At 47.3% G+C, this 27,186-nt stretch overlaps 1 protein-coding gene across 3 annotated transcripts in view; it reads right to left on the bottom strand.

Annotated features, from left to right (window-relative positions):
* SNX10 (sorting nexin 10) overlaps positions 1 to 27,186 on the bottom strand; it is a 78,409-nt gene that overhangs the window by 19,427 nt on the left and 31,796 nt on the right. For all 3 annotated transcript variants that reach the window (XM_021079049.1, XM_005673306.3, XM_003134848.5), the window contains one exon: positions 9,919 to 9,965. In XM_021079049.1, the coding sequence (XP_020934708.1) occupies positions 9,919 to 9,942 (24 nt within the window). In that variant the 5' untranslated portion in view covers positions 9,943 to 9,965. The remainder of the gene's footprint in view (positions 1 to 9,918; positions 9,966 to 27,186) is intronic.

A 27,186-nucleotide genomic window follows, 5' to 3' on the forward strand; every position in this document is an offset into this window, starting at 1 on the left:
TGAACGTGCTGTTCTCTCCGCCTGGACCACTGTCCTCACCCCCCTTTCTGCTTTTTTCGTCGTCATCATCATTGTCGTCGTCATCCTGTTCTTTCTTTTATTTTCTGCTAACTCCAACCCGTTTTCAACTCAGTCTCCAGAATGCAACTCAGTCTCCAGAAATCCTTCTGGAATCCGTCTGGAAACCCTCAGATTCCCCCAGTCTGATTAATCTGACGCTCCTCCGAGACCCTGATGCCACTGGGAAGACCCCGGGCCTCCTTCCCACCACTGAGTCTTACTGCACTGTCATTACCTGTAGGCCTCCTCTAGAGACGCTAAGCTCCTTCGGGGTAACCTGGGCTGTCTGTTATGACTTGAATGCCTGGTCCATCCAGTGCAGTCCAATAATACCACTTAATCAATAAATGAATGCCTGGAGGAGTAAATGAACCAACTTCAGGGCCAAAAAAGAAAAAAAAAAGACGAGATCAAACTTCAATGGAAATAAAAACCTCATCCACTTGGGTTCTTAGACTCCATGAATTAATGATAAGTTATTTAGCAGCTGGTCTCAAGTTTATCTTAATTTAGCAAACCCCTTCCTCTAAGGGTGTGCCAATTAACAGCATAAGCCTACAGGAGCAATGTTTTAGATCTATGAGAACCAACTGTTTTCAAGCACCCTGAAGAACTCCAGAAGCACCTATTTACATAGAAATAATTGAAAATCCTTCTGAGGCCTGCAATAACTTGAGAGCCCTAAGACGTGTACCAGACCACAATTTGTTTGCCTAGTTGGAGTTAAAATATGTACTCGCAAGTAATAAAAGTACATTTATTTTAAAATATTCTATAATTCAGATGGGCCTTCCCTCTCCCACCCTGCAATTAGTAGGAATTAGTGAAGTTTCGCGATACTTCCAGCTACAAACAGCAACCCAGGAAGCCAAGGTTCACCTACAATCTCTTAATTAGACACATCCCTCATGACTCGGCCCACCATCCCTCAAAGGAATGCTGACAGCCTGTCGGCCACAAAGGACAGCTCCCAGTTCCATACGTAGAATCATATGGATTTCCTATGAAAATGGCTTCAGCAGCAGCAGTTAGTCAATTTAATAACCTTATTAAACACTTTAATGACTTCTTGGGCCTAATGACTGTATCTCGTACCAAGGAAGAAGCCAGGCAGAGGAGAATTAAAAATTTAAGCTAACTGATCCCTACTGTTCTCCATGCTGAAAACAGGCTTCTAAAGAGAGACAGCTGCGCTCTTCGAAAAGCTAATTCTTACGTTGTCTTATTATAATCACCCTTTGATTCCAACGCACCCCATTCCTTCCCTGAGTCCCGCTTCGGCTTCAACCTTTATCCATTTACCTCACGTTTTTCCCCCCTCAGCCCTGATAGGAGATGAAATTAATAAAAATAAGTGTACTGAACAAGGCATGCACATGTGCCGGGCACGTGAGAAGGGTTTTACACATGCTTTCCTTTAATCTTCATAAGAATCCTAAGAGGTCAATAATAGTAGCCTATTCAATAATAGGAATCATCCCACATTACAGATAAGAAAACTAAGGCTTCTAAAGCTTAAGCAACTGGCCCAATGTCAAATGGCCAATAGGCTGAGCTAGTCTCGAGTTCTGATCTGCCTTGCCTGTGTGCTCAAACAGGTTCTATCTGGTGATTCTTTTAGCAATAATACATCTCCGATTTCACTCTCTTTCCAATTTCACTCTAAGTGCACTCTTTTGGAGGGGGAAAATTATCTTCTTTGCTATTAGCTAAAAAAATCAGTTCCAACAACATGTTCTTCTGAAACTCTCAAAGGCCTCTCAAAGGCCTTGTGTTTCATTCTTATATTACTGGCACCAAGCAGAGTATTGACACTCATTACTAAGTGCTCATGAGATGTCTGGGAATTAATTAACAAATTGATTATAAAGAAGTTTCAAAAACAAAGGATGTACAAGTTCTGTATGCTGAAAATTGTAAGATGTAGCTGAAAGAAATCAAAGAGGCATATACTGCTTTGCATATGTCTATGTAAGTATATTCTATACTGTGTTCACATATGGGAAGACTCAGCACAGTAAAGAGAGAAATTCTCCCCAAATTGACCTATAGATTTAATTCAATTCTCATCAAAATCCCAGCAAGTTTTGTTTTGTTTTTTTTTTTTTTTTTTTTTTTGTCTTTTTGCCATTTCTTGGGCCGCTCCTGTGGCATATGGAGGTTCCCGGGCTAGGGGTCCAATCGGAGCTGTAGCTGCCAGCCTACGCCAGAGCCACAGCAACGCAGGATCCGAGCCGCGTCTGTGACCTACACCACAGCTCACGGCAACGCCGGAACCTTGACCCACTGAGCAAGGGCAGGGACCGAACCCACCACCTCATGGTTCCTAGTCGGATTCGTTAACCACTGCGCCACGACGGGAACTCCCCGCAAGATTTTTTGAAGACATAGATGAGCTCACTCTAAAACTCACGTTAAGGCTTATTACACAGCTACAGTCACCGACATGGTGTGGTACAGGTGGAGGAGCTTAGATCAAGGCAACAGAAGCGAAAACCCAGAAATACACCTCTGCAAATACGCCCAACTGATTTCTGACAAGGGTGTAAAAACAATTCAATGGAGAACAGGCAGCCTTTCAACAAGTGGTTCTGGAGCAACTGGACATCCACAGGCTGGAAAATGAACTTCAACCAGAACCTTGCTCTTATATTAAACTTAACTCAAAATGGGAGTTCCTGTCATGGTGCAGCGGAAATGAATCCGACTAGGAACCATGAGGTTGTGGGTTCCATCCCTGGTCTTGCTCAGTGGGTTAAGGATCCAGCATTGCCGTGAGCTGTGGTGTGGGTGGCAGACTCGGCTCGGATCCTGCATGGCTGTGGCTCTGGCGTAGGCTGGCAGCAACAGCTCCATTAAGACCCCTAGCCTGGGAACCTCTATATGCCATGGGTGCGGCCCCCAAAAAAGAAAAAAAAGACATAAAGTTAACTCAGAATGGATTGTAGTTTGATTGATTGATTTGATTTTGCTTTTTAGGGCCGAATGCAGCATATGGAAGTTCCCAGGCTAGGAGTCGAATTGGAGCTCCAGCCAGAAGCCTACACCTCAGCAATGTGTGATCTGAGCCGTGTCTGCAGCTTGTGGCAAGGCCAGATCGAATCCACACCCTCATGCATACTAGTCAGATTCGTTCCCTCTGAGCCACAATGGGAACTCCTGGATCATAGATTTAAATGGAAACATAAAGACCTAAAGCTTTTAGAAAAAAATACAGGGGAAAATCTTTCATCCTATGATTAGACAAGGAGTCCTTAGACTTGAAACCCAAAGGACAATCCATATAAGGGCAAATACATTAGACCTCACTGAAACTGAAAACCTTTGCTCTGCTGCAGATCTTGTGAAGAACACAAATTAGAGACTGGAAGACAATATCTGCCAATCACACATCCCTCAAAGGACTTGTAACTAAAATACATAAAGGACTCTTAGGGAGTTCCCTGGTAGTCTAGTGGTAAGGGCTTGGTACTTTCACCACTGTGGTCGGGTTCAATCCCTGGTCTGGGAACTGAGAACCCATGTCAAGCCACCGCATGCTACAGCCAAAAAAAATTAAAAATTAAATTAGGTTTTTAAAAAAAGAATTTTTTTTTTAAAGCCGCACCCGCGGCACATGGAAGTTCCCAGGCTAGGGGTCAGGTTGGAGCTACAGCTGCCAGCCTACACCATAGTTCACGGCAAAGCCAGATCTTTTAACCCCCTGAGCGAGGCCAGGGATCGAACCCGGATCCTCGTGGATCTTGGCTGGGTTCATTAACTGCGGAGCCATGAAGGGAACACCTTACAAATAGAATTCTTAAGACTAACGCAAAAAAAAAAAAAAAAAAGAATTAATTTAGAAAACAGGCAAAACTCATCTTAGAGGGATTTCACTCAGGAGGACATAAAGCTGGCAAAGAAACACATGAAAAGATGTTCAACCTCATGAAACATTAGGGACTGAAAATTTAAACAGCGATATGTCCCTACATACTTATCCATTTCCAGCAATATCATCACTATTTGTCATGTTAGCCATCTTGATAGGTGTACATTAAAAACTTCTACTCTAGCTTTAATCTTCATAGTACAGTAAACGTAAGTGTTAACTGTAAAAATATTCACTCAGATTTACAAAAAGATGAATAGACAGACGCTAATAAATAAAGCAGAATCTCTAGGTGTTATTAGTATAAGTTTTTCATAGCCTTAAGGAAATTTTTCTACCACAGGAGTTTCCTTCGTGGCTTAGCAGTAACAACCTGACAGACTAGGATCCATGACAATGCGGGTTCGATCCCTGGCTTCAATAAGTGGGTGAAGAATCTGGTGTTGCTGCGGGCTGTGGTGTAGGTCGCAGACTAGGCTTAGATCCCGCGTGGCTGTAGCTCTGATTTGACCCCTAGTCTATGCCATGGGTGTGGCCCTAAAAAGCAAAGGAAGGAAGGAAGGGAGAAAATTTCTACTACAAAAATGAAAACTTGTTAGGGGTTAGGGGTTAGGGTTAGGGTTACGGTTAGGGTCTCAGGACACTTTTCTTCTTATTCCAAAGTACATACTAACTTATACGCTTATGTATTTCTACAGGAGGTTCATTCACTCATTAAAATGTACTGAGGAGTTCCCATCATAGCGGGCAGTGGTTAACGAATCCGACTAGGAACCATGAGGTTGCGGGTTCGGTCCCTGCCCTTGCTCAGTGGGTTAACGATCCGGCGTTGCCGTGAGCTGTGGTGTAGGTTGCAGACGCGGCTCGGATCCCGCGTTGCTGTGGCTCTGGCGTAGGCCGGTGGCTACAGCTCCGATTCAACCCCTAGCCTGGGAACCTCCATATGCTGCGGGAGCGGCCCAAGAAATAGCAACAATGACAACAACAACAAAGACAAAAAAAAAAAAAAAAAAAAAAAAAAAAAAGAAATCAACATCAGAACCAGGCTTTCCCAGAGCAAGCCCAGAATGTCGCCATCAGTCAGCGTAAGCACATCTCAAACATGTAAATGTTAATTAAGCTTAGAGATAGCACATCCATAATAGCAGCTCACCTTCCCATCTCTCCCTGGAGGGCCCTGTGTGACAGGGTCCTCACGGTGCATGGAACGCTCCTGGGCCCACTTGGGTCTGCTCCACACAAGCTATCTCCTGCCACGGAGCTGATGGATTTATTGTCACCAAGGTGTCAATAACTGGTAATTGCCATTATATCTGACACAACGTATGTACATTTTGAAGGAGAAAAAACTCTTATCCAAAAGGTAGGAATCTCTGAAGGCAAAATTCAGCCACCATGACCCAGGAGAGCTGGAGAGCTGGGAAGACACACACACACACACACACACACACACACGAGGTTTCAGCCCACCCTTCCAGTCATATCGCATGTGTAGGGCCGACCCACTTACACAAGTAAGCCCTGGGCAGAGGAACCAACCCAGTGCCGAGGAGAGGCTGGATTGTCATACTTCACTGACATTACCACATAGACGAGCTCAACGTGGCTGGAGCTAAAGGTCCTTCGCAATGAGCAAAAATCAAACTGCTCATTCTGGACTTTAGACTAGAAAAAGAACAAAAAGCCTGACTCCACAAAAGACAATGCCTGAAACTGTGTTTCTTGTCACAGCCACCTGCCTTTTCATTAGGATTCTGGGTTCTGTCTCATTAAACAGAAGAGTTGATTCAGTTGGGTCCATCTAATTATTCTTATTAAAATATGTAACCATAATATTTTAATTGTAAATTAAAGCTGCATGCATGAATGAATCTGAATTCATTTTAATTTTCCAATGGCCCAATGCCAAGGCCTTTTTATGGGGAAGATCCATCAGCTCGGATACTGCTCTCGCGGGAATTCAAACCAATGTGCAAATGGAACATGTTTAACTAACAAGGGAGCCTCTCCCTCCCTGCTCTCCTCTCTCTAGATTTATTGCAGTAATAAAGCTATTTTAACAAGAGAGACTGCAAAGGATTCCCTACCCTCTCCCCACTTAAAAAAAAATTTTTTTTTATGGAACTTCTACTCAGGTACTACCCAATAGATGTAACCAAGGTGTCAGTCCTGGCCCATGTGCATCTTGAACAAGGATGGTAACTAGATCTCAAATCATGTGCCAAATTCATGATTAATTAGCAATGTCTCCTGAGGGCACCAAGTGCAAAGTGCCCACACACGACCCCCTTGGTCTAGATCCTAGAACCAGTGATGCTGCATTCAGTCAGTCCTTATATACACAGTTAGGTGGGCCCTGAATTATTTTCCACCAAACAAACCCCAGCCTCCGGGATATATAAAGGCTCCATCAAAACCTCCTCCTTTTATAAAGGGCAATGACTACAGGGTGCTGTTAAGGTCGATGGTGAGATAAAGATACCCTGATGATTGAGGCTTTAGGAAAGTCTCTCCTTGATGCCCAAGCTAAGATCTGAAAGGTAAGGAGGCGTCAGTCCTGGTGTCAAGGCCAGGGGAGGGAGATTATTCCAGGCAGTGGGAAAGACATCTGCAAAAGCCCGGGGGCCCAGGGTGCACAGAGCACTCAAGTCTCCAAAACTGGGACTTTCATGGTGGTCTAGCGGCTAGGGTTCGGTGCTTTCACCACTGCGGCCCAGGTTCAACTCCCCGGTCTGGGAACTGAGATCCTACATCAAGCCACTGCACACGGTGGCCAAATAAATAAATAAATAAAATAAGCTACAAGGAAATACTGTTTAAGAAAAAAAAAAGTCTCTGAAATAGGGAGTGATAAAAGCACAGGGTGGAGGGAGGGGCAGGAGATGAGACTAGGGAAACAACCAGGGTCAGATCATATAGGGCCTTAGAAACCACATTTAGGGGTTTGGACTTGGTTCTAAGAGCAATGTGTTAGAAGCCAGGAAATCATTCTGGCCACACACATAAGATGAATTGACATGTGGTGAATGGTAGCAGGTTATAGGACATCCAGAATCGCGCCTTGTTATGCTTGGTTCTTGCTGACAGAGGCTAAAGTAAGTTTCTGAACATTATACCTCTTTCCCCTATGGCATTTTTTTTCCCTTTTCCATTGAAGGACTTTCCAGTTTAAAATTCCTTAATGTTATAGTATCACTATATAATTATTGATAACAAAGGACTTTTCAAGGTCAATAAAATGCTTCATGTAGCTGGTTAAAATGTCTCATGTTTATGGATTGAAATTACCTTAAAAATCAAGTGATTAAACTGGCTAAGCCAAAAATAAAAATAAAAAGCCACTAATTGGAAAAAAAGTCTTTGTTGCTTTCACAGCGAGTTTTCTCCCCCCAAGAGAACAATTTTTAATATCTGTCTTTGGCTACGGCCATACTACCCTGAACGCTCCCTGATCTCATCTAAAATGTGTCTTGGGAATAGTGCTGGCTGTCGGTCAGTACAGCCTGCCCAGAGCTCAGGCACATACAGGTGTGTAGTAAAGCATTCAGCTTACCCAAAGGGAGGTCTGGCCTCTGACCTTGGCTACTAGGGGGTGATCTCTAAGCCTCTGGAATGTCCTGTCAGACAGGTATATCTTTGTCTGCCTGGGCTTTGGCCACTGGATAGTCAAACAATGTGGATATGGTGGAGGCTTGGGGTCACACTGTATCAGCTGTGACCTCTGGAGGACTTGGAGACTAAAGGCATCTTTACCAGGAGGAGCGGAGCCTAAAGGTCAGCCATGCAGGCAGTGTGAGCCCCAAGAAAAACTCTGGACACCAAAGGTTCAGGGGAGCTCTCCTGAGTTATCACAAATCGACTCCTTAAGGACAGGATAACTGGTAGCTCTGCATTTGGACCCTCCCCAGCTTGGCCCTCTGCCTCTCTTCCTTCAGCTGGCTCTAAATGGTATCCTTTCCCTGTAACAAACCATAACCATGAGTATAAGTGCTCTCGGTGAGTTCTGGGAGTCCTTGTAAATTATCAAAGCTGAGGATGGTCCTGTGAATGATCAAAACTGAGGTTGGGAGTTTCTGTTGTGGCTCAGTGGAAATGAATCTGACTAGCAACCATGAGGACGCAGGTTCAATCCCTGGCCTTGCTCAATGGGTGAAGGATCCAGCGTTGCCATGAGCTGTGGTGGAGGTGGCAGACGTGACTTGGATCCCATGTTGCTGTGGCTGTGATGTAGGCCGGCAGTCACAGCTATGATTTGGCCCTTACCCTGGGAATTTCCATATGCTGCAGGTGCAGCCCTAAAAAGACAAAAAAAAAAAATAGAAAGAAAGAAAGAAAAAAAACTGAGGATGGTCTGGGGAACTCCTGAACTTGAAATTGGTGTCAGAAGTGAAGGCAGTCATGTGGGGACTTGTGGTTTGGCCAACTTCACAGAGGTGTTTCTGGAAGCAAACAGCTTGGTCTCAGGACTGTTTAATACAGGGGCAGGGAAACAGCATACCTTGTATTGTGCTGAGCTCTGTGGGGAACCTTAGGGGGACTACCAGAAATGGGTACAAAGTAATTTCTGTGGTGCTGGAAACACCCCCACTTTGAGCCAAATGATGCTTATACAGATGTGAACATAAGTGAAAACCTACTGAGCTGTACACAGCTGTACTGAGTAGGACATTTTACGCATTTTACTACCCACGTGTTACATCTAATCTTTAAAAGTTAAAAAACAAACAATAACATTGCTTTTGGAGTTCCCATTGTGGCTCAATCATCAGGTTAAGAACCCAACTAGTATCCATGAGGATGTGGGTTCAATCCCTGGCTTCGCTCAGTGGGATCCAGCATTGCCACAAAGCTGTGGTGTAGGTTGCAAATGTGACTTGGATCTGGCTTTGCTGTTGGCTGTGGTGTAGGCTGGCAGTTGCAGCTCAGATTGACTCCTAGTCTGAGACTTTCCATATACCACAAGCATTGCCCCCCCAAAAAAATGAGCAACAAAAAAAACAACAAAAAAAAAAACATTGCTTTTGAAAATGGGGGAGCCCAGCCTGGAACTGAAGAGTAGAAGTAGGCTGGATTACTAAGAAGATCCTGAACCCAAAGACAGGGCTGAAAGAAAGGATGAGAGATCTAACAAAGAAGTTTCTGGAAGGATTCTCCAAAATGGATTGTTTAGTTCTTTAAACTTGGGCAAGGCGAACTATATGACCATGTGACTGTGTCTATGACAATACGTGTGCATGTATGACTGGTGTGTGTGTCGGGGTGGGGGGGGGTGATGCACAAATGCTCCCTAAAAAGGTCCATGTGCCAGCACTGGTACTATTTAGTTCAGCTCATATAGTAATGATGTCTGTGGTACAGCGATAAGCAGCGGAGACACAGGGGTACTTCTGAGGGAGGCCATTGAGCCCAAGACTGGCATGCAGGTGGCCCTACCCTCCTCCCAGTCAGACGGCAACTCAGGGAACTGAGGCCAAGTGGGTTTGGGAAGGGAGAGCCTCCCTGAATTATGTGAAACCAAGCCCAGGGAGCCAAGAGATAAGAAGCAGGGCAAAACTGAAACTAATGGCAGCCAGCCTGGCAGGCAATTCCCCTGGGCTGTTACCAACGGTGGGGGAATTCAGAATGAGGCAACACAGCCGAAAACCAAGAGAGCAGGTCAGGAGACTATTCAAAGCAAAGTGGGAGGAGAGCCTGGGAGAATTCTGAGTCATAGAAAAAGACACTTTCATATGCAGTGGCTGATAGTCAGCAGAGAGACCGTTCAGTCTTTGGAACCAAAGACTATAAGGGCCACAGGTGCCGCGATATGGGGGGGGTGGGGGCCGGTGAGTGCAGGAGTGTGGCTGTTTTGGTCTTTCATTAGCTCTCTTGCATGACAATCCTGTGGTATCTTGATTCTCTTCTACTTTATGGTTAGAGGATGAAGAACTAACCTACAGTGAATCAAAGCACGTGGATTATTTATTTTTGGATTTGGGATGACATACCTCTTTCTGTTGTTCTGGAAACATCTTCAACGCAGGACACGATCAGTCTGAAAAAGAAAATACCAACTCAGTGACTTGGAACCACCTTCCAGGAGCAGAATGCCTCTCAGGGCCTCCCGCCCAAACCCCCAAGAGCCCACCCTCCCGCAGTCTCTGCACATGTGCTCTGCTCCTCCTTCACCTGCTCCCCGCGGACTGGGCCAAGGTGAACATCAGTCCACCTGGGGGCTGGGATCCTGGGACATGGCAAGGCTAAGGGGGCTGACTGATGACAGGCCCTCAAACTGAAGGCCAGGCAGGGTCGGGCTGGAGCTGGAGCCTTGGGGGAATCAGAGGAGGCTTGAGATATGGGGGAGCAGGGGGGCCAAGAGGGGCAGCCGGGGATGCCGGTGGGCAGTGAGATGGAGAGAATGGAAAAGATGCCCAGAGACCTGCCACTGAGAATGGCCCTGACTGTTTTACCTGCACCCCAAGCTTTCAAAGAGGAGATCACTGCTGTGACATTTACACTTCCCCGGAGTTCAGATAAGAGGCAGTGTGGCCCCAAGAGAGACAGACGAAGGTCAGGACCTTGATTCTCAGCCTCCAGTCAGTGCAGTCTGGAGTGCAGTCAGTGCTGTCGGCTGATTGCAGGCCCTGCATGTTCCTAGCTTGGCCACTACTCCTTAAATCCCCATTGATTCCAAAAGGTTGGTGGCGTTAACCCCTCCTCCCTGCCCACTCCCCAAACGTAAACCCCCTGACTATACGCACACATACAGCTTACAGCAGAAAGTAAGGCTGCATGGTCACAATTGGCCCCTATTTTGATAATATAACTCTGACCCCATTTTGCAGGCAATTAGTCTCATCCACAAGTCTTCCCTGATTCTCCACTAACACCCCTGGCACAACAGGGAGTACGAGAAAGCCAGAACACCAGCTCCGGCATCCAGTCCCACAAGGTGTCCGGGAGGAGAGGACCCAGGGCAGGCAGAGGAAAGAGCTCCCGCAGGAGGCGAGCAAACCACACCGTGAGCAGCCTGGAGGCTTCCGTTCCCGGGGAGGGAGAGGGCAGGAGGACCCATGGGAGATTTTCAGTGTTCACGGAAAGAGGAGGAAGAGGCCTGATGATGGCACACAGAGAGGATGCGGGAGAGTGTGCTGGTTAAGAGATGCTGAGCCGAGGAAAAGGGTTCGAGGAGCATGAAATGCTGCCAAAAATGTATGCCTGCATCCTCACCTCTGGAACCTCTGGAACCTGTGCATGCAGGTCATTTGGAAAAGGGGTCTCTGCAGGTGGGGGCCCTAAATCCAATGGCAAGTGTCCTTATAAGAGACAGAAGAATAGCAATCCACACACAGAGGAGAAGGCGGAGGCAGAGACTGCAGAGATGCAGCCACAAGCCAGGGCCACCTGGAGTCACAAAAGCTGGAAGAGGCAGGAAGGCTTTCTCCGAGAGCCTCCAGAGGGAGCACGGTCCAGCCAAGAGCTTGATTTCAAGTGTCTGGCCTTGGGAATGCGAGAGGATGACTCTGTGGTTTTAAGTCACCGAGTTTGTGGCAATTTCTTTTTCTTTTTTTCTTTTTGCTTTTTAGGGCTGTACCTGCTTCATATGGAAGTTTCCAGGCTAGGGGTCGAATTGGAGCTTCAGCTACTGGCCTACACCACAGCCATGTGGGATCCGAGCTGCATCTGCAACCTATACCACAGCTCACGGCAACGCTGGATCCTTACCGCACGGAGCGAGGCCAGGGATCAAACCCGCAACCTCAGGGCTCCTAGTCAGATTTGTTAACTGCTGAGCCAAGAGGGGAACTCCCGTGGGAATTTGCTAGGGCAGCCACAGGAAACTACTACAGAGCGGCCGTGTGGAGATTAGGCTGGAAAGGTAAGCTGGGGTCCTGACTGGGGAGCAGGAAATTCATTCAGTCGCACTCATTCACTCACTCAGCATTTATGGGTCACATGCTGGATTCGAAATGGGACAGAGAGTGGAAAGCAGAGCTGGCTCAGAGCTCACAAGATGACTTCATAATTGTAAGGTGGAAATGACAGGAAAGGAAAGGGAAGGGAAGCCTCTTATAAGAATGGAGAGACTAAAAAACTAAAAAAAGAAAAACCCCAGGACAGAGCGACGAAATAGGAGGTGGGGAAACGTGGCCTGGGAAGACTTTACTGAGAAAATGGCACTGAAGCTGAGGCCTCAAGGGTGGTGTGGTTGCCAGGAAGGCAACAGGAGAAAGGCTTTCTAGGCAGAGGGACCAGCACGTGCAAAGGGGCAGAGGCTGGAAGGAGGCTCAAGAGACCTGGCTGAAAGTGAGGCCTCAGGTTCCCTGCACAAAGCCGAACGCTGATCTGGTGGGTCCTTGACCCTCAGGCCTCCAGCCCTTCCAGATCCCCTTGCCAACTCTCACTCCGCCTCAGGGATCCTGCTCAGACACCACTTCCCTGCTCTTGCCCCCGTTACACAGCGTGTTGTGCAATTAACTGCTGGCATCAACTTCACTTGCATCATAAAACCTGTATTCTGTCTTCCCCAATGGACTGAATTTCTGCAACAGAGAACTGCTGTGTCCTCATGCAAACTTTGCAACCACCCTGTGTGGGAGAGGTGAGCGTCCTCCCTTTACAGGCACGAAAACTGAAGGTCAGAGGATCAAGCGGTCCCAGGTCAAAGGGTGAGGGGAGAGAGCCAGAGCCCAGGGTCAACTCACATGCTTCCCAACCCTGGTCTTCTGACCGCCCGAGGATGCCACCTCAACCATGTGACATGACCAAACAGGGCAACGTTTGGGTCTTCATTCTCCCCGCGGGGCTTGCGCTCCCTGCCCCTCACCCACCCCAGGCAGAAGGACTCAGTAATTCTCACAAGGTGCGGGCCACCCTGAGATGCTAGACACCAAGCCGGCTTGGGAAGCAGGAAGCTGAAAATTCTAAACCAGTCGAATCATCGCAGAGAACACGTGGCCAAGATTTTGTATTTTAGGAATTCCCTGACGGCCAGGCAGTTGAGGACGCAGTGTTGTCACTGCTGTGGCTCGTGTCACCGCTGTGGCTCGTGTCACCGTGGGACAGTTTGATCCCCAGCCTGGGGATTTCCCCATGGCTTGGGCACAGCCAGAAAAAAAAAAAAAAAAAAAAAAAGAATTTCATATTTTAAATCTGGATAGTGGATGGGGGGGTTGGGTTTAGCGGTGGGAAGACTTGCATTTTCCACTCCATCCACTTCCGTACAGTGAACACAAATTAACTTCTTACACTTTACTAAGTACTGATTGTTTCAAAATAAATGAAACACCATAATTCTATCAGAAGCATTAAAAAAGGGAGTTCCCGTCGTGGGCCAGGGGAAACGAAGCTGACCAGTATCCATGAGGACACAGGTCCAATCCCTGGCTCCTCCAGGGTTAAGGATCCGGCGTTGCCGTGAGTTGTGGTGTGGGTCGCAGATGCAGCGTGGCCCTGGCATTGCTGTGGCTGTGGTGCAGGCCGGTGGCCACAGCTCCGACTCGACTCCTTGCCAGGGAACTTCCATGTGCCGTGTGTTCGGCCCTAAAAAGAAAGAAAAAGAAGTGTTAGAAAGAAAAAATGGCAGTCCCAAAATGGAGACACTTGTGCTAAAACCAAGACTTAATACCTAACCAATCTGCTGTTACAACCTTCCCCAGGAATGCAATCCTAACCTGTCAGTGTGGAACTTTCTAGTGAGAGGTCCTTCTTTCCATTTCCCCCAAGGAAGATGAGGTAACCTGCCACATGGACCCCTTCTGTCCCCTATAGCGCACTCCCTCGCTGTATGACCAAGGGCAGCTTAACCCTCCGACCTTCTGTTTTCTTACCTAAAGGGAGGACACTCACCTCTCCCCTCACAGGGTGGTTTACATGAGGGGACCTAGAAACACTCCACTGGAGAAATTCCGTCCACTGGGGAAGACAGAATATACTAGAAATCATCTTTCTGTTTGTCTGTTTTGTCTTCCTTGTCCTCCCTTTGAAAACCTCTGTTTTTTTGTTTTGTTTTTCTTTTTAGGGCTGCACATGCGGCACATGGAAGGTCCCAGGTTATGGGTCAAATTGGAGCTATAGCTGCCGGCCTACACTACGGCCACAGCCACTCAGGATCCAAGCCTCGTCTGCGACCTACACCATAGCTCACGGCAACAACGGATCCTTAACCCACTGAGCGAGGCCAGGGATTGAACCTGCCTCCTCATGGATACGAGTCAGATTCTTTACCTGCTGAGCCACAACGGGAATTCTGAAAACCTCTCCCTTTCTGCAGCCCCATGGAGTTCCCCCTCTACTTGCTAGATGAGATGCTGCCCAATTCATGAATCATTCAATAATAACAACTAGATCCTTAAAATCTACTCACCTGAAATTTGTGTTTTCAACAGAAGAAATAACAGCTCAAACATAAATTACAGAAGCTTTTTACTTCATGTAACATAAACAGCACATTCAAATGCATGAAGAGACGTGATCTTTACAGCACTATAGAAAATGTCACCTGCTACTGGAACTTGCCATGGCATTTATTTACCGGTGGGGAGAAAGAAATTAAATGATAGCACAACCGTTGGTTTGAGATAAAAGGTTATAACATGTCTAAAATTTAGTAAACCAAAGTCGCTAATCAGAAATCACCCCCTAGGAGTTTCTGTCGTGGCTCAGCGGTAATGAACCTGACTAGTATCCATGAGGATACGGGTTCCATCCCTGGCTTGGCTGAGTGGGTTAAGGATCCAGAGTTGCTGTGAGCTGTGGTTTAAGTTCTGGTGTTGCTGTGGCTGTGGCGTAGGCCGGCAGCTATAGCTCTAATTCAACCCTCAGCCTGAGAACTTCCATACGCTGTGGGTGTTGCCCTAAAAAGACAAGAAAAAAGAAAGAAAGAAATCACCCCCCATAAACTACACCTTCCTGGTGGGTTATAAAATTTTAGATCTGGGAGTTCCTGCTATGATGCAATGGGATCACTGGCATCTTTGGTGTGCTGGGACACAGGTTCAATCCCCAGCCTGGCACTGTGGGTTAAGGATCCAGCACTGCTGCAGCTGTGGCAACCCAAATCTGATCCCCGGCCTGGGACCTCCATATGCCGTGGGGTGGCTAAATAAGAAAAATAAAAAAATTTAGATTTATTTAGCTCTCCAAATTTCCCCAGGCTAGCCCACGTGTCTGTCATGATAATGAACTTGGAGAATTCCTGCCGCCTGGAAAGACTTAAGCCAACAAGTGTGGAAACCTGCCTCCAGATGACCATCAACGAGGCTGTCCTTGGAGCATTTTCCCTCCTCAGCACCACTGGAGGCACAGCACACAGCCACAGTCACCCACTGCAGTCCCGTCGCCCTCCCACTGACCCTCCCCGCGAGAACTAGTCAATCTCACAGCCATTCCCGACGGCAGGGATGGTGTCTCAAGCCTGTTGTTGAGGTGGCTGCACACAGGTGACAGGTCTACACGGTCTCCCACCCCTCTCCCGCCCCCCAGGGAAGCACGGCAGCTCCGAGACGCCCCTGAGAGACCCAGCATGTGTGTTCACAACTGCATCACTGCCTTGAGAGCAGCACTTGCCAAAACCAGAAACTTCAGAAGAAACCTGCTCCCATCATCCACCCTAGAATATTTCTTCTATAAAACAGAAAAAGTCTGTGAAACAAACAGAATTCACTAGAGCGGAGGTCAGCGATTTTTTCTGTGAAGGGCCAGATGGTAACTATTTGAGGCTCTGCAGGCTTTGCAGACTCTGCTGCAACTACTCACACCTGCAATTTGTAGTAAGAAAGTTCCCACAGATGAAAAGTAATCAAATGTACATGGCTGTGTTCCAGGAAAGCTTTATCGACAGCAGGTCTACAGTGTGCAGACCCCTGCTATGGAGCAATCAAGAATTACACTGTCACTTCTATACCTCAAAAGCTCTTTCTTAGATCAACAGCGAAACACCTTTGAAATGTTAAGCTGGATCCATAAACCTGTGGTGGTCTCCTCTCTGACAAGCAAATTACTGAGAGTCTGTGGACTCCATATGTGAGTGGAGTGAGAAGAGGCTACTAGCAAGCATAGTTTATATTTTTCTCTGAAATGAAAGTGGAAGGGGGTGAGGTTTAAAGAGCAGAGTTTGGGGTTTTCCTATCAACCCAAGCCTAAGGCTGATTAACCCAACAAACTTGTTCATTGGGAAACAAGCTCTGAATTTATATCAGCACCACAGAGGCATCCTACACAGAATGAAACTAGCTTTAACAAAAATTTATGGTTATTGAAGTTCCCATTGTGGCACAGGGGAAATGACTCTGACTAGTATCCATGAGGATGTGTGTTCCATCCCTGGCCTCGCCCTGTGGGTTAGGGATCTGGCCTTGCTGTGAGCTGTGGTGTAGGTCGCAGACGCGGCTTGGATCCCATGTTGCCATGGCGATGGTGTAGGCTGGCAGCTGCAGCTCCAATTTGACCCCAGCCTGGGAACTTCCATATGCCGTGGGTACAGCCCTAAAAAGCAAAAACAAAACAAAACCTACAGTCACTGATCCCATTCTCCTTCCCACTTAGCTTCCTCACAAGAATTATTCGAGAACCTCAAATGGATCCAGCTCCTGGGCGCCCCCGGAGGTAGACCCTTCTCTCCCTCTAGCTTCTGGAAACTTCTGAGACTGACCCAGGCTATTCAGCCATCTCCTCACTTGAGCCCTCTCAAAGGCTCAAACAGTGAATAAACAATTTCATGAACCAGACGTGTTTCCCTGCATTTCCAACACAGAAGCCAAGAGAAATCGAAAGTGGTCCCAGAAGAGTGTGCAGATGGAATCTTAACTAACGTCACAATGGGCAGGGCCATTCTAAGAGCAAAGGGAGATGAGGATATTTTTATAAGGAAATGAATTTTTGTATCTTTCTTTTCTTTGTTGTGTTAGAAGCAGCAGTCAACCCTCAAACAAAATATGCTTAACCTCTCTTTTCCCTTCAGAAAGCGTGGCCAGGCTCCAAGAGCTGGGGGCTTGAGGCCAGGGACAGGCCTGGAAGCTGAGGGTAGAGGGAGCGAATAAGCAAAAAAAGACATTATTTCCCTCCATGTCCCACCATCTAGCTTTGGTACTAGTTGGTCTGATTCACGCTGGGCTTCGCGCCATCAGGATCACACATTACCTTTTCCATGTTCAAGAGAGCCCACTATGGGGCAGTTGTGCTTAGGGAAAGGCATCAGTTACCTAGTTCCTTTCCTATTACAATTCTGCCTCCAGAGAGGGTTATTTAATTCAAAAAAAAAAAAAGTTAGACAAGACCTTTGTATTAAGGGGGGTAAAGGGTGTGAGGTAGGAACCCCAGTGAACACTTAAAAGGGTCCAAATGGAGCTGGCTGAATAGCCTAGTCAGTCTCAAAGGTCTCTAAGAAGGGGGAAGGGGGGTGGCTACTTCCAGGGACTCCAGGAGCTGTGTTGACTTGAGGTTCTCAAAAGTTTATCGCCTACCCCCCTCAAGAGGGAAACCTCCACCCCCTGGGGCAGGAGGCTCCTCCAGTGTACACAGAGGGAGCTGGGTTCCGTCCACACTAGTGTCTCACCAGCTCACTGCCTCCCAGAAGAAGGGCTGCCCTTCCAGGGAGTTAGTGTTGTGGTCATTGTGCTGCCCTGTGCGATGCCCTAGAGCACTGAAGGTCCCCAAAAATTGTCCAGGACATTCAGAAGAACCAGTTCTAGTGCTATGGTTAGTAAACACCTCCCCACTCTCACAAAAACATAAATACAATAGAAAGAACTTGAGAAAACGGTGATTTTAAAAAACCCAGAATTACAGTAAAGCTGAATAACCACTTTACAGCCACTGCAAATTATGTTACAGAAAGATATTAAGTAACAGGAACTGTTCAAGAAGTACTAAGGTTTTTTAAGCATGTTTTTATTTCTTATTCATTTAAGAACTGGAGTCTACACAAAACAAGTCAATAGTGGTCATTTCTGAGTGGTAGAATTAATTTCACTTTCATTTCCTCCTAAGACGTTTGGCAATTTCACTTTCATTTCCTCCTAAGACGTTTGGCAATTTTCCTTTTTTTTCTTTTCCGGTTTTTTTTTTTTTTTTTTTTTTTTTGGTCTTTTTTTTATTATTTTTTTTTTTTTTTGGTCTTTTTATTTTTTTTTTTTATTTTTTTTTTTTTTGTCTTTTTGCTATTTCTTGGGCCGCTCCCGCGGCATATGGAGGTTCCCAGGCTAGGGGTCTAATCGGAACTGTAGCTGCCAGCCTATGCCAGAGCCACAGCAACTCGGGATCCGAGCCACGTCTGCAACCTACACCACAGTTCACGGCAACGCCGGATCGTTAACCCACTGAGCAAGGGCAGGGATAGAACCCGCAACCTCATGGTTCCTAGTCGGATTCGTTAACCACTGCGCCACGACGGGAACTCCTTTTTGGTCTTTTTAGGGCAGCAGGTGTGGCATATAGAGGTGTCCAGGATAGGGGTTGAATCGGACCTGTAGCTGCCAGCCTACACCACGGCCACAGCAATGCGGGATATGAGCCGCATCTGCAACCTACACCACAGCGCACCGCAACGCCGGATCCTTAACCCACTGATCAAGGCTAGGGATTGAACCCGTGTCCTCATGGATACTAGTCAGGTTCGTTAACCCGTGAGCCATGACTCGAACTCCATTTTTTCTATTTAAAATTTAAAAAATCACTGACTTCTTATTTTCATCTGTGTAAGAACATGACATCAGTGGGGTAATTTAAAATTCAAAGTTTAATTTAGGTTCAGTTTTACCCAGACCTGCTCTCAGTGCAACCTATGTCCTTTGCAGGTCTGTGGTGGGGGGAGGGGGGAGACCCCCCCAAATCTCCTCTAGGAAGAAGCTCTTGGCCAAGGTCTTGCTGGAGGGACAGCTCTACAAGTAGCCCTGCTTTCTATCACCTGGGGGCCCTCCTTGGACACAGGAGCCTGCATCGTGATGGGCATCGGACTCTAGGGAAGCCCATCGGCAGGTTAGTCAGGTGTCCGAGGCATGACCTCAGGGAGGACTGGGCGCCGGCTCCCTCCCAGCATCTGGACTAGGAAACCCCAAGACTCGACAGCTCTCTGGGTCCCAATGCTAGGAAATGCCGAGACAACAGAAAGATAATGTGATCGTAGCTGGAGTTCCAAGGGACCAGAGCTTATATTTAAACAGAAGCCGTGACATAGATAAAAGATCTCTTGAGATAGTAAAGAAACTGGCCACCAGGAAAGTTGAACTTCAGAAGCCAGCTTCAGCTGCTGATGTCTGCAGGACTGCCTGGAGCCAATGCCATAACTCAAGAGTTTGCTTACTTCCCAGTGGCTTAAGCACCCAGGGTCTGCTGGGTACCCATGCACAGCATCCCTACGATAAGCACCCCTTTATTCAAGGTAGCTTGAGGGAGATCCCAGTTTGTGCAACCAGAAGAGTTCAAGAAAAAAGAAAGAGGTGTACCAAAACCCCAGAGTTGGACTAGAGTGGGGCTGCCATGCACTTTGGGGGGGGGGGGCACGCAGCAAGGCACACAGAGCCATCTGTAAACCCAGCCCCACGTGTTCTTCCTCATCTGATCTTAGGACTTTACAAAGGCAAATCAAAATGGAAACACAAGCCAAAATCTGAAATTTGGTTAAAGTTGGAAAGACAAAATTATCATTAAACTTTTCCAGCATTTATCACAAAAAACCTATACATTGAAGAGGGTCAGCAGTCTTAAAAAAAAAAAATGGTTTAAAACACACAAAATAATGAAAGCACTCACTTGCTTATCTCCACAATGGATTCCATTTAGGAATCAGGAATTTGATGCCAGGCCACATGTAGAGTTTAAAATCCAGAAACAAAAAAATACATGTACATAGCATTTTAGCCCCACAACTATTTTGGTGGCATTTAGGAAAAGTGCTGCCTTAGACTTGCAGGTGCTCTGGACACAGGCAGATGCACGTCGAGCCTGAGCTCCCTTCACACACACGCTACAGAGAGCCACCCAGGATATAACAAAACATGACTAGAATAAACAGAATTGAAGCAAAGAAAATACAAAAAGCAGACGTAGGGGGGAGGAGCTGACCACAAGAGCAGAAAACCGGATAATACTGGGCTTCCTAACTTCTGCTTCCTTTCTCCTCAAAACAACCCTAACCTCCCAGATCAGATCCAAAATTATTTTTTTCGCATTTGCCAAATGGTCTCCTTCCTTTTTTATGCTAAGTTCCTCCTAACTGGTGATTCACCTGGGCTACTCACTTTCTCCTTTTAGAAAAGCAGATATTTAAAAAGGAGAGAGAGAAAGAAAAGCAGCTAAATCTCCGAACTTGGGGCAGGGATACCGGTAATTTAAACATTAAGTGTGAATTAGTCCACTTGCACTGCATTCCTATTAACCAAGAGCAATCAACCTCCAGCTACTCACTCTCCTCCCCCACCTCCGCCACCACGCAAACCCACTGGCCGTTGTGTATGTGGCATTCCTTGTAGGCTGATGTATCCCTCACATGCCTGCCTCAATGCCTGGCCATAGGATCATTAAAGACCTAAGCATACAGCCTCCTGAAGAACAAACGAAAATGCCCTGCCCTTCTCTCCTGCCAACAATTGGAGAGACCTTTTTTTTTAACTCTACACTCACTCTACCCCATCACCCGATAGATAAGAGGACTTTGCACAAGTCCCCACCACTTCCCAGCAAAACACCACCTGCGGGAGCCACATCGGAAGTCCATACAACATCAACTTTTTTTTTCTTTCTTTTTTTGGCAGCTCCGAGGAATATGGAGTTCCCTGGCCAAGGATAAGATGACACGGACTTGGAGAACAGACTTGTGGTTGCCAAGGAAGAGGGGGAGGGAGTGGGACGGATTGGGAATTTGGGGTTAATAGTGGATAAGCAATGAGATCCTGCTGTATAGCACTGGGAACTATATCCAGTCACTTATGATGGAGCATAATAACGTGAGAAAAAGGAATGTATACATGTATGTGTAACTGGGTCACCTTGCTGTACAGGAGAAAATTGACAGAACACTGAAACCAGCTATGAGGGAAAAAATAAAAATCATTATAAAATTTAAAAAATAAAATAAAAATTAAAAAACACACTACCTGAAGGATAGCATCAAAAGAACAAAATACCTAGGATCAATTTTACCAAAAGGGCAAAACATATACATTGAAAACTACAAAGCACTGTTGAAAGAAAGTAAAGAAGATCTAAATAAATGGAAATGCATTCCACGTTCATGGACTGGAAAATTTAACATTGGTAAGGTGACAATTCTCCAAACTGATCTACAAATTCAGTGCAATCTCTCAGAATCCAGTGCAATCTCAGAACTCCCACTGTGATGCAACAGGATCAGCAGTATCTCTGCAGCACCAGGATGCAGGTTTGATCCCCGGCCCAGCACAGTAGGTTAAAGGATCCAGTGTTGCTGCAGCTGCGGCAAAGGTCATTGCAACTTCACGTTGGATCTGATCCCTGGCCCAGGAACTCCATACGCCACAAAGGAGCCAAAAAAGAAGACTAAAAAAAAAAAAAAGAATCCAGTGCAATCACTATCAGCTCTATCAGAATTCCAGCTAAATTCCTTGTACAAATTGACAAGCTGATTTCAAAATTCATATATAATTGCAAGGGAGAGAGGTCCCGTTGTGGCTCAGTGGAAATGAATCCCACTAGTAACCATGAGGTTGTGGGTTCGATCCCTGGCCTCAATCAGTGGGTTGATCCAGTGTTGCCATGAGCTGTGGTGTAGGTTGCAGACACAGCTCAGATCCTGCTTTGCTGTGGCTATGGTGTAGGCCAGCAGCTGTAGCTCTGATTCGACCCCTAGCCTGGTAACCTTCGTATACTGTGGGTACGGGCCTAAAAAGGAAAAAAAAAAAAAATTGCAAAACAGCCAAAACAACCCTGAAAAAGAAGAACAAAGTAGAGGACTCTTACTTCCTGATTTCAAAACTTACTGCAAAGCAACAATACTCAAGACAGTCTGGGACTGGCACAAGAATAGACAAAGAGATCAACAGAATAGAACTGACAGTCCAGAAATAAACCCATATCTCTATAGTCAGGGGATTTCAGCAAGGGTGCCAAAATAATTCAATGGGGAAAGAAGAATCTTTTTTAACAAACAGTGCTGGGAAAAGCGGGTAGCCATGAATTAAGTTGGACCCCTAATTACACCATATATAAAAATTAAGTCAACCTGGGTTAAAGACCTACATTAAAAGCAAAAACTATTGGAGTTCCCGTCGTGGTGCAGCGGAAATGAATCCGACTAGGAACCATGAGGTTGTGGGTTCGATCCCTGGCCTTGCTCAGTGGGTTAAGGATCTGGTGTTGCTGTGGCTCTGGTGTAGGTTGGCAGCTGTAGCTCCAATTAGACCCCTAGCCTGGGAGCCTCCATATGCCACAGGTGCAGCCCCCCCCAAAAAAAGCAAACACTATGAACTCTTAGAAGAAAAGAGGTAAACCTTCAACAGACTTGGATTTAGCAAAAGATTCTTAGATATAATACCAAAAGTATGAGCAACACAAGAAAACATAGATAAATTAGACTTCGCAAAAATTAAAAACGTGTGTGCTTCAAAGAATACCATCAAGGGTGTTCCCTGGTGGTCTAGCGGTTAGGACTCTGCACTTTTACCACTGTGTCCCAGGTTGAATCCCTGGTCTGGGAACTGAGATCCCACATCAACCCACTTCACGTTATGGCCCTAAAACAAAGAGGATACCATCAAGAAAGTGAAAAATGGAGTTCCCGCTATGGTGCAATGGAACTGGCAGTGTCTCTGCAGCGCCAGGACACAGGTTCAATCCCCGGCCCAGCACAGTGGGTTAAAGGATCACAGCATATGGAGTTCTCAGGCCAGGGATCACATCAGAGCTGCAGTTGTGAAAAAAAAAAAAGGAGTTCCCGTCACGGCGCAGTGGTTAACGAATCCGACTAGGAACCATGAGGTTGCGGGTTCGGTCCCTGCCCTTGCTCAGTGGGTTAACGATCCGGCGTTGCCGTGAGCTGTGGTGTAGGTTGCAGACATGGCTCGGATCCCGCGTTGCTGTGGCTCTGGCATAGGCCGGCGGCTACAGCTCAATTTGACCCCTAGCCTGGGAACCTCCATATGCCGCGAGAGCGGCCCAAGAAATGGCGAAAAGACAAAAAAAAAAAAACAACTTCTAAAATGGACCACAGTGAGGGACAGCTCCACATACCTGTGAATATGCCAAAAACCACTGAATTGTACACTTTAATTGGGAAATTGAACAGTATGTAGATATCACAATAAAGCCATTTTTTTAAAGTACCATCTGAAACCTTTCATTCAAGGCCCCAGGGTCTCTCGTCCTACAAACCACAATGTCTGCCAAGCTGAAGGCCTTCAGGCATCATTGCTCCCCTGGGTTCTCCCATCTCTGCCCCCCACTCGGACCCCACCCCTCCTCTGCCATCTCCTCTTCTAACCCTCCGTCCTCTATGCCCTGGGAACTCCCAGCCTGGAGCCAGCAAATGTCCCCCATTCTCCCCGTCTCAGCAGCTTTATCTCAGCTGGGCCCTGGCTTCTCCACCCTGTCCTTCCCTGGCGACCCTCCCAAGTCAAAGCTCTCATTTCCTTGGCACCCCCATTTCTCAGAACCAGGAGACGCCCGAGTTCCCTGACCACTGCTGTCTCCGACAGTGACCTACAGAGAAGTACCTGGAACCTAGGCCTGCGACCGGCTCCCCTTCTCCTCACTTCCTGGCCTGACGTCCTCCTCTCCTTCTCATCCCTCTCTCTTCCTTTTTTCCTTCCGCTCCTCATTCATACTTTTTTGGGGACCTCCTCCGAGTGTTCCGCCCCACTCTTTCTGGATCCCTCCCAGGAGGACCCCATTCATGGTCTGACCTGAGATGTGAGCCGTAGCCTGTGACCTAACTCTTTGTTTACCAACAACGTGTTTACCATGTGGCCACATCCCATTTTTTTTTGAAATAAAAAACTCAAAGTCCCCTCTGACCACCCCTCCTTTTCTCACTTCCTCATTCTCACTCAATTCGCTCTTCCACTTGAAAGAAAAGCCATTGGAAGTTTTGATTCTACGCTTCTTATTCTCCTCTGACCCTCAGTTCCTCCTACCATTCAAACACTCTCCCCTCCAGCACCCTTATTTTCCTGTTCCGCTGACACACAGCTGCATCTGTCTGCTGGTCCCCAAACATGGACCACCAGGGCCTCTGTCTCCTCCACTTTCTCGCTTGTCCTGCCCACGACTGAAGAGAAATGCAACCGTTTCTGTGACAGGCTCCATCACCAGGATATGAGTTCCAGCCAGTGGGGCCCTCCAGGGCTCAGGAGTCTTCCACTCACCCAGGCAGCTTCAGACCCTTCGCTCTCAGCTCCAGCCTCCTCCCTCCTCTCGGCCTGGCCTCTGTCATCTGATAACTGCATCTCCCTCTCCATCAAATCATAACGCCATCAAGTTTATGCTCTTCATCTTGGTCCTCTGCCCCCTTGAAATCTACCCATATATTCACCCACGTGCCTCCGTCTCAAAGAAAAGCATCAAACTCTCCATTGTCCTCATGATCTTTCCTCCCAGACCTTCTCCAAGACCTCAGCCCGTCAATTATTCCACCCCCTTAATAACTCCAACTTTTTTTTTTTTCTGCTTTTTTTAGGGCTGCATGGGCAGCATATGGAAGTTCCCAGGCTAGGGGTTGAATCAGAGCTGCAGCTGCCGGCCTGCACCACAGCCACGGCAATGCCAGGTACTTAGTCCACAGAGCGAGGCCAGGGATGAATCTGCATCCTCATGGATACTAATCAGGTTCATTACCGCTGAGCCACAATGGGAACTCCAAAATTTAGGTTAATTTTTTTTTCCTTTTGGCCACCTTGCAGCATACGGAGTTCCCTGGCCAGGGATCAGATCCGAGGTGCAGTTGCCGTCTAAACCACAGCTGCGGCAACGCCAGATCCTTAACCGCTGTGCCAGGCCAGGAATCAAACCTGCGTCCCAGCACTCCCAAGACGCCACCAATCCCTTTGCGCCACAGTAGGAACTCCTCCAACTTCTTTCTTATCATTAGTTCCTTCTCCTTCTCCAACAAACAAACTTGGGTTCTTCTCATCCCAGTACAGATGGGCAGCCGTGGCTAATTCATCAACCAATGGAACACCAGGCACTGCTGCAGACACCAGACATGAGCAAACAAACAAGGCAACCCAGTTCCAGGTTTCACTTACATCAGATGAGAGGACCATAAATGGACCACTCAGCTATAAAAAAAGAATGAAGTTTTGCCATTTGCAACAACATGGATGGACTCTGAGGGTGTTATGGTAATTGGAATAAGTCAGACAGACAAAGACCAATACTGTATATGCGGACTCTGAAAAATACAAGGAGTTCCCGTCATGGCTCAGTGGTTAACAAACCCAACTAGCATCCATGAGGACACAGGCTTGATCCCTGGCCTTGCTCAGTGGGTTAAGGATCCAGCACTGCATGAGCATGAGCTGGCATCAGCCTGGCATGAGCTGTGGTGTGGGTCACAGACAGGGCTTGGATCCCATGTGGCTGTAGCTGTGGTGTACGCTGGCGGCTACAGCTCCAATTCGACCCCTAGCCTGGGAACCTCCATATGCCACAGATGTGGCCCTAAAAAGACAAAAAGATAAATAAATAAATAAATAAATAAATAAAACAAAACTAGTGGGTATAACAAAAAAGAAGCAGACTCACAGACATAAAGAACAAATGAGTGGAGTTCCCCTTCTGGAGCAACGGGACAGGTGGTGTTTTAGGAGCACTGGGACGCAGGTTCAATCACCAGCCTGGCACAGTGGGTTAAGGATCCAGTGTTGTCACAGCTGCAGCTAAGGCTGCAACTGCAGCTCAGATCTGATCCCTGGCCGGGAACTCCAGATGCCTCAGGGCAGCCAAAAAAAAAGGAACAAATGAGTGGTTACCAGTTGGGAGAGGGATAGAAGAGGGGCAATACAGGAGTAGCATATTAAGAGGTACAAACCATTAGCTATAAAATAAGCCTCAAGAATATACAATATAACACAGGGACTACAATTGATGTTTTGTAATAACTATAAATGGAGTGTAACCTTTAAATCGCAACACCGTACACGTGTAATATACAATCCTGTACATCAACTACACTTCAAATTTTTCTTTTCGGCTGCACCCACGGCAAGCAGAAGTTCCCAGGCCAGGCCAGGGATCAAACCTATGCCACGGCAATGACCACGCCAGATCCTTAACCTGCTAAGCCACAAGGGACTCCCAACTGTACTTCAATTTTTAAAAAAGACCATGACCGAAAAGCTTAATGAAGAAAATGAAAGAGGATGATGTGGTCAATGGCGACTCTAGAGACTTGACAGGGATGACTTCACATTCGAGTCATCAGGGAAGGTGTCTTTGAAGCAGTTACATTTAAGCCAAAACCTAAAAGGCACGAGGGAGCCAGGGGAGGGCACTGGGATAAAAGCTCTCCAGGAGGAGCGATCGCCTCATGCCAAAGCCCCAAGGCGGAACAAGCCTGGCTTATCTGGGGAGCCAAGGAAGCCAGTGTGGCTGGAGCGTGGTGGATGAGAGAGAGGAGCTCGGAGAGGAAGGCAGGTGCCCTGTGGACCACGCTAAACAATGCGGAAGCCGTAGGGGCATCTCCAGCAGGTGAGTGGCATAATCTGACTCAGGCGTTGATAGAAGCCCTCTGGCTGCTGGGTGGGGAACAGACTCTCAGGGGCCAGAGCAGAAGCAAGAAGGCTTCAGCCATGGTGCAGACCAGAGGTGGCTCAGACACAGCAGTAGCAGCGGAAGTATGTGTGAGGAGGAGTGGCTACCAGTGCACTTCCTCATCTGGGCCTGTCCAATAGGACCAGAGAGAAAGTGATGACCCACGGTTGCTAGGAGAGAGGGACTACAGCATCTACTCAAGAAGGGTTCTGTGAGACACACCGCAGGGGAAGCAGACAGACCCCCGCTGCAGCTCCGGGCCTCTGGGTTTCACAGTGAGGCCCCCACGGGGAGGAGGGAGTTCTCCTCCCTGCGTCCACACTGAGGCCCCGAAGGCTGGTCTTGACCCGCACACGGTGAGTGGCAGGTGCTTGGTGGGGACGTGAGCAGTGTCCGTGGTGCGGCACCACAATGGCTTCCCAGCAGAAGCCACAGACTCACTGCCACCTCCCGCCTTAATTGAAGACGTTCCCCCAAGGGCCACAGGCAGCCCTCTCCTCTTCTGCTCTACCCTCATTCTCCATCTCAGCCACCACCCCCATCTCACGTGCCAA

The sequence above is a fragment of the Sus scrofa genome, chromosome 18 (genome assembly GCF_000003025.6).
Source record: "Sus scrofa isolate TJ Tabasco breed Duroc chromosome 18, Sscrofa11.1, whole genome shotgun sequence".
Taxonomy (NCBI): Eukaryota; Metazoa; Chordata; class Mammalia; order Artiodactyla; family Suidae; genus Sus; species Sus scrofa.